This window comes from Podarcis liolepis, assembly GCF_965112155.1.
Source record: "Podarcis liolepis genome assembly, chromosome: 14".
NCBI classification, from domain to species: Eukaryota; Metazoa; Chordata; class Lepidosauria; order Squamata; family Lacertidae; genus Podarcis; species Podarcis liolepis.
The window spans coordinates 18,768,213-18,781,245 of record NC_139569.1 but is presented as its reverse complement, the minus strand read 5'-3'; the positions used below and the strand labels follow the sequence as shown (position 1 = coordinate 18,781,245).

Sequence of the window (13,033 nt, the reverse complement as noted above, 5' to 3'; positions counted from 1 at the left end):
GATCTAACAGCAAGGTTGTAGGACAGGCAACAGCCTTGGTCAAAGACTTTAAATATAGCCAGGTAATATGGATCCCGATTACAGTTGTGAAGTGGGGAGAAGCCTGAGGAATACAAATTCTGCAGGACTTAGTTGTTTGTTGAAGGCAAAGCAAGGCTGAAATTTCCATTTGAAGGCTCTGCCAAGCCAAGAGGATTTGCCTGGGATGTGTTGTCTATCAGAGAATTCCTGCTTTATACTTTGTTAACAAGAACAATTGATTTTTTTGCACTAGAGCAAAGCGAGACAATGAGGTTTAAGGGCTTTATGTATTTTGAACTCTGGGGATTTTGTTGTAGAGAGAAGATCTGATCTGGGAAGCAGTGATCTGTAAATCAGCCCAGGTGACTTTGTGTGGGAGATGAATGCATCTCACACCCTTATGCCTAAATGTCTCTACCCTCACCTCACCCCAACCCAATCATTTTAATACTCCCAACATCTTCACCTGAAGTGAGCATGTGCCCAAATAGATCTGAAAAAGGCAGCTGAAATTCTTTTGTGAGGAAGCACCTTCATTCTTCACTGTTCTTTAATATCATCCTCAAAAGTGAAAAAGAGGCCCTTTGAAAACATTGGATCTGAAGAACTATGGCCAAAGGGAAGTAGCCACTAGTACCCTTCCTGCAGCCTTGTAACAGGCTGAGTTTTTATTTTAAGTATATAAACGTGTTTATATATGCCCTCTTGTAAAAGAATCAGGGTGGCACACAGGAACATAAAAAAACCCTTAAAAGCAATATAGACCAATCATTAAAATTATTCAAGAAAATTTTAGACAACTGCATAGGCCTCTTGGCATTAAAAAGTCTTTGAGAGATTCCTGAAAGAAGGGTTCCACAAGCAGAAAATTCATTTTGGAATTGAAGTTGCGTTTGTCTCTCACAGTGCTCTCTAAGCACAAGGTGTAAAGCAGTTCTGCGCATACAAGGGCACCTTTGGATCCAGCCCATTAAGTCACAGTTCATGTGATCATAAAGTAAATGAATAAATGTGTTCTGCCCCCACCTGGGTTTTTTCTTTCCTATTCTAAATTTTCAAAGTCAATTCTGTACTTCTGAGGTACATGAGCTCTTAGTTCCTAAGTTGTTCCTGTTGTTTGTTGCTCATTCCTCCGGGAACAAGGAGGAATTTACTGGGGATTGGTCTTTATTTGAGGATCCATAAATGCGACAGTGGTGATCCATGTGTATTATATTTTATATGTCTGACACTTGTAATTATTTTGTCAGTATAATTTGGTTTGTTCATTTCATTTAATAAAAAACGTTGAAGCTCAAGGGAAAAATGTGAATGCTAGCATTCTAAACAAATTGGCGAGCTGCCCAGAAATACCTCAGCAGCTATAAGTACACTTCCCCGACCCCACACTCAAAATATATTAGGCCCTCCCATTCTCTAGGGCAGCTTCTGTGACAGATATTTCTTTTTAGTAAGAGTGGCGCACTCTGTCATTTTAGTGCATCCTTCTGTTTGTATTCAGGTCCTTGCCCTCACCTGCCCTCAGCACTCAGAAGTTGTTACTAATATTGTGAGCCAGAGATCAGACAGGGATATATTCTAGAGGAATATTTCTCCTTTCTCACTCTCTTCTTGAATTCCTACTGATTCAAGCACTTGGGGGAATTTTCAAATCTTCCTTTTGAGAAAGCAAACACAAACGTTCTCCCCCACCTTCCCCTGAATAAATTGTGTGGGTGGAAGTGGGGGCTTGGTGGAAGACACACACACACACACACACACACACACACACACGTTTTAATCAGCCCAATAACTCTGTCCTGCCTCTCTTGCAATCCTAAAATTATCTTCATCCTCCTGGCAGCATGTTATCACTGCATTTTCAGACAATTCTCTTGCTTCTTCCAGTTCTCAGGCTTTGTCACCAGCTTGCCAGATTTCGTATCTGCTTTTGCGTTATCACCAAATTGTCCGAGCCAGCTCTGCAAGACCCGTGGACACACAAATTTTGAAGAGGTTCCCCCCTGGGTGGCTTGTTGGTACATGTGACCTTGGCACCATCTAGAATAATCCCTTTCTGTGTTACATTGTTAATTTTCTGATTTTAAAAATAAAATTAATATAATAATTTGGAAAATCAATAATAATACATACAATGCAATACTAATATTATAATAATTTAGAAAATTGCTGGAAATCAACAAGAAGCAAAAGAACAAAATCTATCAGAAAGTAATTAATTTTGAAGGACTTATGCTTTTGTAGAAATTCTTAGCTTTTTTTTTGCCCCAGCTATGTATTTCATTCCTCACACCCCATCCCCTGCATGTTGGAGCAGTGTTTTCGCCCCTCCCACATCTGATAACACTGGGATTTTGTGCTTGTACAGAGCTCCTACGCACGTCCCCATTCACATCATTGAAAAGAAGAGCTCTATGCCTAGAATTGGCCCTTGCACTGAAGTGAATGGGAGAACTATGAGAGTTTTGAAACTCCCACATCTGCAGCGAACAGTGGAATTGGCTTCCAGTTTGTTTCTGGGCTCAGTTAAAAATTCTGGTTTTGATCTGTAAATCCTTAAATGCTCTGGGTCCATGATATCTCAAAAAGTAGCTTCTTCTATCAGAACCTACATGAATAATTGAGCAATCATTGGAGAGCCTCCTCTGTCTCCCCCTGCTTTCAAAGGTGTGGCTGGTGAGCACGGTGGACAGGGTCTTCTCAGCTGTGGCACCAAAGCTATGAAATGTCCCCCTGAGGGAGGTTCACTTGCCCTTTCAGCAGGATATGAAAGCCTTTTTATAGTCATTTCAAACTTTTTATTTTAATGTGCTGAATTGTCTTCAGATTTTTGAACTATTTATTATTTCATTTCATTTTTATCACATCTTTCCTATACATGATCTGCCCCCATTTGATCCTTGCAACAACCCAGTTTTCTTTTTAATTTTACTTGTCTTTATTTGTGTTTTTATAAATTCATGTTAGCAACTTTGATTACCTTTTAGATAGCAAGATAGAAATAATTGGAGATAAAAACCAAATAAACTGTATACCCTAATTCAAATAGACTAGGGTGAGTAACAATCTCTGTATGGTGCCCTGCTTGGAATCATTTCTTTTCTGGTTTACAGTCAGATTAAAACACAAGTCTCTAGCTCTCATGCTTGTGGAAACAAGTTTTTAAAATATGGTGACAACACAAGGAAGCAATTACAAATAAGCTGAAATTCACAGTAGGTCTCCATTTGTCAATGGCTGACTCATATTTTTCACATTAGTGGCAGACGAGCCTTCTTGAATATAAATGCTATAGAATAAATGTAATGCCCACCAATTGTTTATGATGCCTGCCATGCCATTGAAGATAGTATGCAAATTACGTTAATTACATGCACCTGAAATATGCAGATTAGTTGTGGTTGCTGCCTGGTGACATGTGTTCTGACATAGCCGACAGTGCCAAATTAACACCAACCTACTAAATTTCTAGGAATCATCTCAGCAATTAATTTGCTGTCCTCTTATGGTACATATATTACTGCAAAAAGCAAGACTCATCTTGACATTCTGCAGACGTCCCCCCCCCCCCACTACATTACCTTTTTCTGTTCCTGTACATTTCCTAGCCTGTTGTTTGAATTTGGGAAGAATCTTTACGCTTCTTCTTGTCTTCTAAGGTTGGCTTTCAATTTCACAGACTAATCGCTAGAAAGAACAAAAGACCCAAGTTTGGAAGAGCCGCCCTTCCTCAAAGAAATAGTGCCACCTTCAGAAGTTCTCAGCTGAACCTCTGGACGCCCTTTGGTGTTGAGTATTTTTAGTCTTTGGTTTTCTGAGTTCCTGTGCAAGGAAGTGCAACAGGGTGGTCACAGGAAGGCAACATTTTACTTCTAAAACAAGTTGTTGGAGGCAGGGAGTGGACCATCAGATCTCATCTGAAAGACCTGCTTCAATCCCAGATGCATGTGAGCTGATTGTGAAGGGTGAGGCGAGAGCTTTCTGCACATACTCAGAGATGCTCTCCCTTCTGGCACAAAGAGGAAAACCTGTGCCATAGTAACTGGACAGTGCTCAGTATCTTCATGACCTGTGGAATTTGGCTTCCTGAGAATCTTAGCAAATGTCTGGAAGTATAAAGGGTTTGTAAGTAGCTGGCTCTACCTAATCCGAGTCTGCATGTTTTGACTGTTGCTTCCTCTGTTGTATCTGTGGGGCCAGTTCTAATCATCAGCCGACTTGAGCTAAACATGAACTGCTAGTAGCAGCGGTGTAACATGAGAGTGAGATCATGACACCTCTTCCCTTCAATGGGAAATTGCAAATTCCAATTTGCTTTTAAGTCTGCTACCAAGCTAACACGGCTGATTTGGGAAATATGTTAAGTAGTAGTGGTGTTAACTTTGAATGCTCACCTTTGTCATTACTTTTGTAGGACAGTTGCAGGATGAATCCAGAATAACAGAACACTTTTTTTAAAAAAGTCAGGTAATCTGGATTATAAAGGCACCTGCGGTTGCTACATGGCATTAAACTGCAAGCTATAATTTTTGGTTCTTGAGAGGGTTGCCTAGCAGGCCTAGCACTGAGATGGGGGATCGAGGGAGGGAATAAAAGCTAAAACTGGCCACCTCATCTGAAATCCAGTTCCTTTTTGTTTGAAGAAAGAGGATAACATATTCTATTACTCCTGTTTTTGTTCTGTGAATATACCTGTTTCCCTGTTACGTTCCTGTAGGTTGGCTTGTTTATAGATCAGAAATGTTTTTCATGGCTGTGATTTCTAGTACTGACATTTGCTAGGGAGCTTGAGGGGGTATTTATTTATTTAATGTTTTAAAATATATGTCCTGCCTTACTAGGCTTATGCCTTACTCAGGGTGGCTTTCAACAATGTAAACTTCAGAAGCTACAGCAGGAGGAAAATGTGGTCTGCACCATACTTTAATGTATTGCTTTGTAATACTTAATGTTTCCATACTATGTTTAAGTGTATGAGGTGCTTCACGGGTGCTATCTAGTTGTAATTATTCCAGCGATCATGTGTGCCAGGGGTTCTTAACTTTAGGTCCACGTTCACTTAGAATCCCACCCCCCCCTGAATTCACAAATACTATTTTCTTCCTGTTACTTTGACAATTGGCTTTGTGGATGGGGCAGGGGGGGGAATTCCATAGCTTTAATCAGATTCTTTAAGGGATCTTTGGCACAAAAAGGTTAAGAACCACTGCTGTAAGGTAAGTCCATGATTCCCTGCATTGCAGATGGAAGGAGAGGCTTGAGAATGGCTTGCCTCAGGCCACCCAGTGAGTCGTATGACATAGGCAGGATTCAAACCAGGGACTTCTTGATTTATAGCTCAGTCCCTTAGCTGCATTGCTACCACTAGCACTCTGTATGGCCTTCTCACTCTAATATTTTAGCTAACCGTTAATGAATTTAATACAGGAAAGACAGGGGTGCAAGTTAGGCATGCCCATTAATTTCAGTGGCTTTACTCTGAGTATGACTAATCTTGGATGCAAGCCAGAATTAGAAGCTGGGCTTTTGCAAGACTAAGGAAGGGCAGCTTGTTTGGGTCATAACTCCTGGCCTTGTCCAAAGCACTGACCCTTGGAGGGGACACACACACACACACACCAAGCTGCCACCAATACTTCCGTTTGTAATGGTGTAAAACAGACTTCCTCAGCCTTACTGGTTGAGACTGGTGGAAGGGCCCCAGATTGGGGAAGGTTGACGTAAAATGTTAGGTTTGAATCCCAGGAGCATTTGATTCCTGCTGTACCCTGCCAGCTATGGTTGACATCAAGCAGAAATAACTCTAGAGAATCAGGGGGATCCTGTTTTGCTATTCTCCACGTGAACCCGGCCAAAGCAATGGATCAAGTTGGGGGAGGCTGATTCAGTGGGCTCACCTGATGGTCCTTAGGTCTTCTGCAGTTAGCTGGATGTTTTAGCCACACTTTGGCTTAGGCCCTGATGGAGGAAAGCAAACTGAGACTGTGTCCTAGCATAACCAAGGCAGAGTGGAGTGTGCATCTCGGGACTTCCCCTTGCCATTCCTTCCTTTCTGCTAGTCAGACATCAGGCAGGGTGCGCATGGCAGGCAGCGATGTCCTTGTAACTAGGACAGCAGCAACCCAGGGCTTGAAAAATAATTGGCCAGCTGGAGACAAGAGGGGAGGGAGAGCAGTCCTGTGGAAGCAGCAGAGTGAGGAGAAGGGCAATGACAACAAGAAGGATGAAATGAATGGAAGAGTGGGAGACTGCATAACCTGATGCCAAGCGCACAACTGGTTCACCCCTTCACCACCGCCCCCTCCAAACAGATCACTGACTGTTGTTCTTGGGAACACAGTTAATTTCCACTGCTGAGGCTGTGGAAAGCACTGGAGTTTTAAGTCCAAGTCTGCAATGGTTGGTGTGGGAGACTCCAGGCGACCTTATGCATCTTGCAGCAGTGTGGCTTTCTCACAAGAACATAGGAACCCGCCTTATACCAAGTCAGACCATTGACTCATCTAGCTCTCTATTGTCTATGTCAGGTATCTTCAACCTTTCCAGACCCAGGACCCACTTTTAATTCAAACATGCATTTGGCGACCCATTTCTTAATATTTTACCATATATATGCATGGTGGTAGTTTTCCTGTTGTGGCCCTCCTTGATCAGGCCGTGAACCCATTAGAGAGTCCTGACCAGTGGTTTAGGCTGACTGACAGCAGGTCTCCAGGGTTTCAGAAGGGATTTTCTCCAGTCCTACTTGGAGATACAGGGTATCGAACCTGGGACCTACAGAGTCATAGACCTTCCCCTGTCATAGACCTTCCTCAGTATGCAGAAGGACCCATTGTTGATTCCTAGCATCACCTGGTAGGCTGGGAAAGACTCAGGCCTTGAAACCCTAGAGAGCTGCTCCCCCAAATCACCCCTCTGTTAATGCTCACGCTGAAGAAGCAGAGCTAAAAACCTATTAAATGTCATTCTATCTATGGGTACTTTTGCTGGCCGAGAGCCCTTAAGGGGAGGGGGGAGGTGGAGACAAGGAGATAGAATCAAGGAAGAAAAAGATACTCTTTCCTGTGCTCTCTTGCCTCCTTCAGCTGTTTCCATAGCTAATGGCCAAGTGGCTCGTCTTAAGGGGCCAAGTCTAGTCTGGAAATTGCCACTTTCTGACCCCCATAAACTGATTTCTAGAGACATACTGTGCAAATTTAAGTGCAGATTTTCCTGGTGGTATATATAAATGTTGAAAGCTGCCTTCTAGTGAGTCAGACAGCTGGTTCGATTTAGCATTGTCTACGTTATGTTGACTGGCAGAGACTCTTCAGGTTTTCAGATGAAGATCTTTCCCACTTCCTCCAGGAAATACTGGGAATTGAACCTGGAAGCTTCTTTCCACATGCAGAACAAGTGCTCTACCCCTGAACTACACCCTTTCCCAAAAGAAACAGTAAAGTGAGTGGACAATTCTGAACCAAGGATTAACTCTTTCACTATCCAAGCCCTTGTCTTGGATATAAATAGTTTGCAATGGATAGTCTGCCCAAGGCAACTTCCTCTCTTCTTTTTAGCACTACCAAGAAAATGTGAAGTACTATTGAATTTGGGATCCAACAAGCCCAGATATTTATACATTTGTACTTTGATGCTCTGATGTGTCCTCAGATTTCTGCTGGGCTGGCTTTTAACAATTTGATGCTGGCTGCTAGGCATTTTAAGTACTCTTTGACTGTGGCTACCCTATTTCCTTCTCAGAATGGGGCTAAAACAAAGCAGGGCAACACTTGTTTACGTGCCCACTACAAGCATACCCTTAGAAGTGCGTCACTGGTAAAAGTTAGCATACAAGAAAAACTGCTACTGTTGGGTAAGGTAGCAGCCTGCTTACCTTGCAAGGTGAGCAGCTGATAACTTGAAAGTGTAGTTGGTTTCTCTTGCTTTGTCCTCTGAATTGGCAAAGCAGAAGTACAGACTTAACCAGGGCAGATTTTGCCATTTGTGTAAGGGAGATTGTGTCTGCTGCTTCTTTGCAGGGCAAGGAAGGGCAGATGCTTCCAGTTTGTCCCTCATTGACCTGGCAAGCTTCTGTGTGTTCCATGAGTGCAAAGAGCTGTGCAGGAATTGCCCTGAAACAAGGGCCTGGCAGGCAAGTGGATCTGTTGCATGCTTTGCATGCAGAAGGCCACCTGATCTCAAAGGAACATCTAGTCTGGATCCCATTCTGTAAGTTGGGAGTTGCCGACTTTCCTAGGGCTGTGGGCACATGTGGATTTTGGGATGAATGCTGTGATCGCCACCCCCTCTGGACACTTGAGTATAATTAATCAGAGCCTTAGAAAGTGCATAGAACTGAAAGAGGAAGTGAGAAAGTGCTGGTATTTTTTCCAAGGGAAGAACATAAGTATCCTCACCACCTCATGATCCAAGGGGCTGTTGTGGGGAGGGGCGGTTTCAGAGATATTGTAGGCATTCGGAGAAGAACTCAGGGGCACCCTTGCCCCCATGGGCACCCTATGGGTGACCCCATTCTGTAAGTAGCAGGAAGCACACTTCCCTCTGCTCCCGTCTTACGATGTCAAGTAATGGTTGCCTTTCTTTCTTGTCTGTTGCAGCCACACCCACTCTTCTGGTTCTATGGCCGCTGTGCGGGAATGGTCTTGCACCCGCTGCACGTTCCTGAACCCCGTAGGACAGCGCCAATGCTCCATCTGCGAGGCCCCGCGTCAGAAGCCCGACCTCAACCAAATCCTGCGCCTCAGTGTAGAAGAGCAGAAATGGGCCTGCGCCCGCTGCACCTTCCGGAACTTCTTGGGCAAAGAGGCCTGCGAGGTGTGTGGCTTCACCCCTGAGCCTGGGCCCGGGGGCTCCCCGCTGCCCATCATCAACGGAGTCCTGCCAAAGCCCACCGCCTTGGTGGAGCCCAAGGGCACCTGCAAGGAGGAACTTCCCAAGGCCGAAAGCCCTGGTGAGGACTCTGGGGGGAAGAGCCCGGAGGAAGTGGGGCTGGAGGATGGCTGGGCCTGCCAGCGCTGCACTCTTCACAACACCCCAATGGCCAACTCGTGCTCGGCCTGTGGAGGCCCCCGCAAGCTCTCGCTGCCCAAGATCCCCCCAGAGGCGCTGGTCGTCCCTGAAGTCATTGCTCCTGCCGGTTTCCACATAGCACCCACCACCCCGCAGCCCAGCGTTGCTACGGACAACCCCGAGAGCCATCCCATTGCCAACCCAGGTGCAGCCACCATTGAGCAAGAGAGCCAGAAGATGCCAAGCTTTAGCCTTTTCTCCCCCGGCCTCCAAAACAACCCCGTTCCCCGCAGCCGCCGAGAGGTGCCCCCCCAGCTGCAGCCACCGGTGCCTGAGACCTCCCAGCCGGCCTCCCCACCAGCACCTGTGCAGAAGGCCATTCGCTTCCAGGAGCTGATGGCGACAAAGCGGCTGAGCGTGCTGGAAGAAGAAATGGAGGTGAGCCCATCGCCCTGGAAGTGCAGCACCTGCTCCCTCCTCAACACCTCGGGAGCTGGCGCCTGCGAGGCCTGTAGCTCCCAGAAGGGAAGTGACACCATTGACTTGACTGGCGATTCTGTGCGCTTCACTCCCTGCGGTCCATCCAGCCCCGACTTCACCACCTGGTCCTGTTCCAAGTGCACGTTGAAGAACCCCACAGCCTCTCAGAAGTGCAAGGCCTGCGGCTCCTCCAAGCTGCATGGCTTCCAGGAACACGGCGCACAGGGAGAGTTGGCTCTCAAATGCCCTGAGTGTGGCTCAGACAAAGGCAGCTGCCCAGCCTGCAGCTCTAAGGCCCCCTCGGCCCGCAAAGTGGCCCGCCTCTTCCCCTCACAGCCACCTGTGACCCCAGAAAGGCCCAGCCAGTGGCCTTGCCCGGCTTGCACGCTGCTTAATGAGTTCAAGGCCAAGCACTGTGTCGCCTGCCACACTCCCCAGGGGTACCTGTTGCAGCGCAAGGGCGCCAAGCCACTCAGGCGCCGGGAGAGTATGCACGTGGAGAAGCGGCGGCAGACAGATGAAGGGGAGGCCAAAGCCCTCTGGGAAAACATTGTCTCCTTCTGTCAAGAGGTGAGTTTCTCTTAGTGTCCTCTTGCCTGTCATTACACCATGGAAAAGTTTGTATCCAAAAGAGAAGTCCTTTTTATTTATACTAAGTAAGTTTCCAGACCTGTGGGTACTCAGTAGACAGGCAGGAAAAGACATAGGCAGTGCTCTTTGAAATCTTAGAAGTTGGTGCAGAGGAGGACTGGGCAAAACTCTTGAGTTTTCAGTGTGTGATCTCCATGTGTTCCATATTTTCGTGTTCTCCGGTAGACCAAGGAGAGTGTTTGAAGATCCTTTGAGAGCTGGGGTAGCAGCCCTATCTGGTCTTGCTTACTACCTACTGTATTGGCCATTTTTTAATACTTGAGCGCCATCAACTGACATTCATTGTTTTTTATTCGTATCTGTTATTGTTATTTAGCTTTCAGTTGCACGTTTCATATTTACAGACTGCATTTGTTGTCTTTGACAAATCTTCTCATGCTTTTAATAGCTTTTGGATGGAGGGGGAAAGGAAGCACATGAAGTGATTAGTCTCCTTGCTCCTACTTATGAGCTGTTAATTTATTGCATTGATATTCTGCATTTTCCTCCAAGGAACTCAAAGGGGCATCAATGGGCTCCATTCTGAGTGGGGATTTGAACCTGGGCCCCTAGTGAGACACTGTCATTAACAGGCATGCAGGCTTTCAATGATCAGTCATCTTTGTGATGTTCTGGCCCTGAAATAAGCAGCAATACCAAAGCACTTTAGGAGAATTGGGTTTAAGTTCTATCTAGCAACTGATCCATGTTCATACCAGGAATATTCCTCCTTCTGCCCTGGGTCAGTCCACCCAAAGATCCAACCCCTGAGGTGCTCTTTTAAAGAATGCAGTGAAAGGGTGCTCAGCCCAAGGAAGAACTTCGGGATTTCACCCTGTATAATTAGCAAGAACAGGTGTCCTCTGGGTCCGCTTGGCAGCCTCAGGAAAAGGCCACTCGCCACGCTCATTAATAACTAATTGTGCGGTGGCTTTAATGATCAAGTGCTGTTTTATTTCTGAGCGGCCTATGTGATTGAAGCCGCATCAAGCGGGTGCCTGAAATGAAATTTAATCGTGTTAGACTTCTGAGGGAGCAATGCGCAGGCACAGCAGGTGGCCTTCATGCAGGGCATCCAAATTTCCAGCCAAGGAATAGAGGAGGCCTTCTCTCTCCGTGTGTGTATGTGTGTGTGTGTGTGTGTGTGTGTGTGTGTGTGTGTGTCATGTTCCCTCATTGCATTCCCTCAAACCCTGACACACACACACACACACACACACACACACACACACACCAGCTCCCAATTCTTGCTGAAGCACAAAAATCTATTCTCTCTCTTCCCCCAGATTTTATTAATTTATTTAATTAAATTTCTATCCTGCCCTTCCTCCCAAAGGAGCTCAGGGCAACAAACATACAACCAATACAGTAATTAAAACATCTAAAAACAATTCTAGTACAGATGCAGGCTGCGAAAGATACCTACTTCAAAGACTTGTTGGAAGAGGAAGGTCTTTGTAGGTGCTGAGAAGAACAGATCTTCACGTGCTGAAGTGACTTGAGGGATTCGTTCCAATTTTGTGTATTATTGGGGTGAGGGTAGTTGTGGCACAGCTCCTGTGCACTTCCTTCCTTGCATGCAGCAGTGCTAAAATACAGTCTCTCTCTCTCTCTCTCTCTCTCTCTCTATATAATTTAAAATGTTATTAGGCTACCCTTAGGTAAAATTGTGAAAGCAGCAATGAAGAAAATATTTTTTTTAAATGCGCCAATATAAAATCACAATAAATAAACACAAAAGGAAAAACAGCATGGAGAATATCAGCATGATTTTATTTTTTTTAAAAGCATAGTAGATAAAGCTATTTCACGTTAGCCTGGGAAAATAAAAATGTCTTGGGGTGGTACCAGATAGACAAAACAATGGATGCCAGATAAGCTTCTTTTGGAAGGGTGTTTTCATACACAAGCTACTGCAACTGAAAACTCTGTCTAGAAAATTTCAAAGCAATTTACTCCAAGCTCTTTCCTTACAACAGCTCTATCAGGTAAGTCTGTGGTGCTGTCCTTCTATTGCAAAATGGGGCTGTGTGTGTGTGTGACAGGTTTGAGACTGAAAGAGAATGTTTTGCCAAAGGCCATCTAGCGAGTTTATGGCAGAGGTGAGGTTCAAACAGGAGGCTTCTGATTCTCAGCTCAGTCTTAGCCACCTGCCCTCAGGCCTAATATGAGTATGAGCCCTTCAGAGGGCACATCTTGTGCTTGCAGCTTATCACTGTAGCATGCACCCAGGAGTTCAAGAATCATGTGCCTTGAGAAACATGTACATGAGAAAGCCCACTCTGAGGCAGTAGACAAGTCTGTACTTTGTCCTGAGTTTGCCCGTCTTCTGCTGTGGAGGACAGATTTGTATTGAAGCATCAGTATCCAGACTCTGGAGCTAGAAGCCCCAATGGCTGGTCCCCTAAAGGAGAGGCAGTTTGTTGGCTGCCAGGGATTTGCATGACGCGCATACGCACACACAATAGATCCACACTTCTCCCCGACTTAGTCTCAATTCTCCTCTAGCTTGCTAATGTTCTTTCCATGTTTCTTTGGGAAATGCCATCCCTTCATCTCTGCTTCTTTCTTGGGAGAGCCTTCAGCATTAATCACATTGTAATTCACGGACCTCAAGGGAGCATCTGACCCCGGCGCATGCCTTGGCAATGGTAGCACAGCGAGCACTGAGAACAGGCTGTTGGGGCAGAAATTTGCTGGGAGGTTTGAAGCTTGAGGGAGCTTCAGTGGCTGCTGCCTGGACACAGCAGCACAGAGGGGAAGGGAGAGAAGCCAACTGTGCAGTACAGTCCTCCTTTGCACATTCATTTCAAGGCAAGTCTCATTGAATTCAAAATGACTTCCTTCCAAATAAGTGTGTGTAGGATGACGACCTTTCCTCTAACTGGAAGAA

General features: G+C 45.5%; 1 protein-coding gene across 3 annotated transcripts in view; it reads left to right on the top strand.

Moving 5' to 3' along the window:
• CAPN15 (calpain 15) overlaps positions 1-13,033 on the top strand; it is a 102,254-nt gene that overhangs the window by 67,846 nt on the left and 21,375 nt on the right. For all 3 annotated transcript variants that reach the window (XM_083473626.1, XM_083473624.1, XM_083473625.1), the window contains one exon: positions 8,619-10,080. In XM_083473626.1, coding sequence (XP_083329752.1) covers positions 8,641-10,080 — 1,440 coding nt within the window. In that variant the 5' untranslated portion in view covers positions 8,619-8,640. The remainder of the gene's footprint in view (positions 1-8,618; positions 10,081-13,033) is intronic.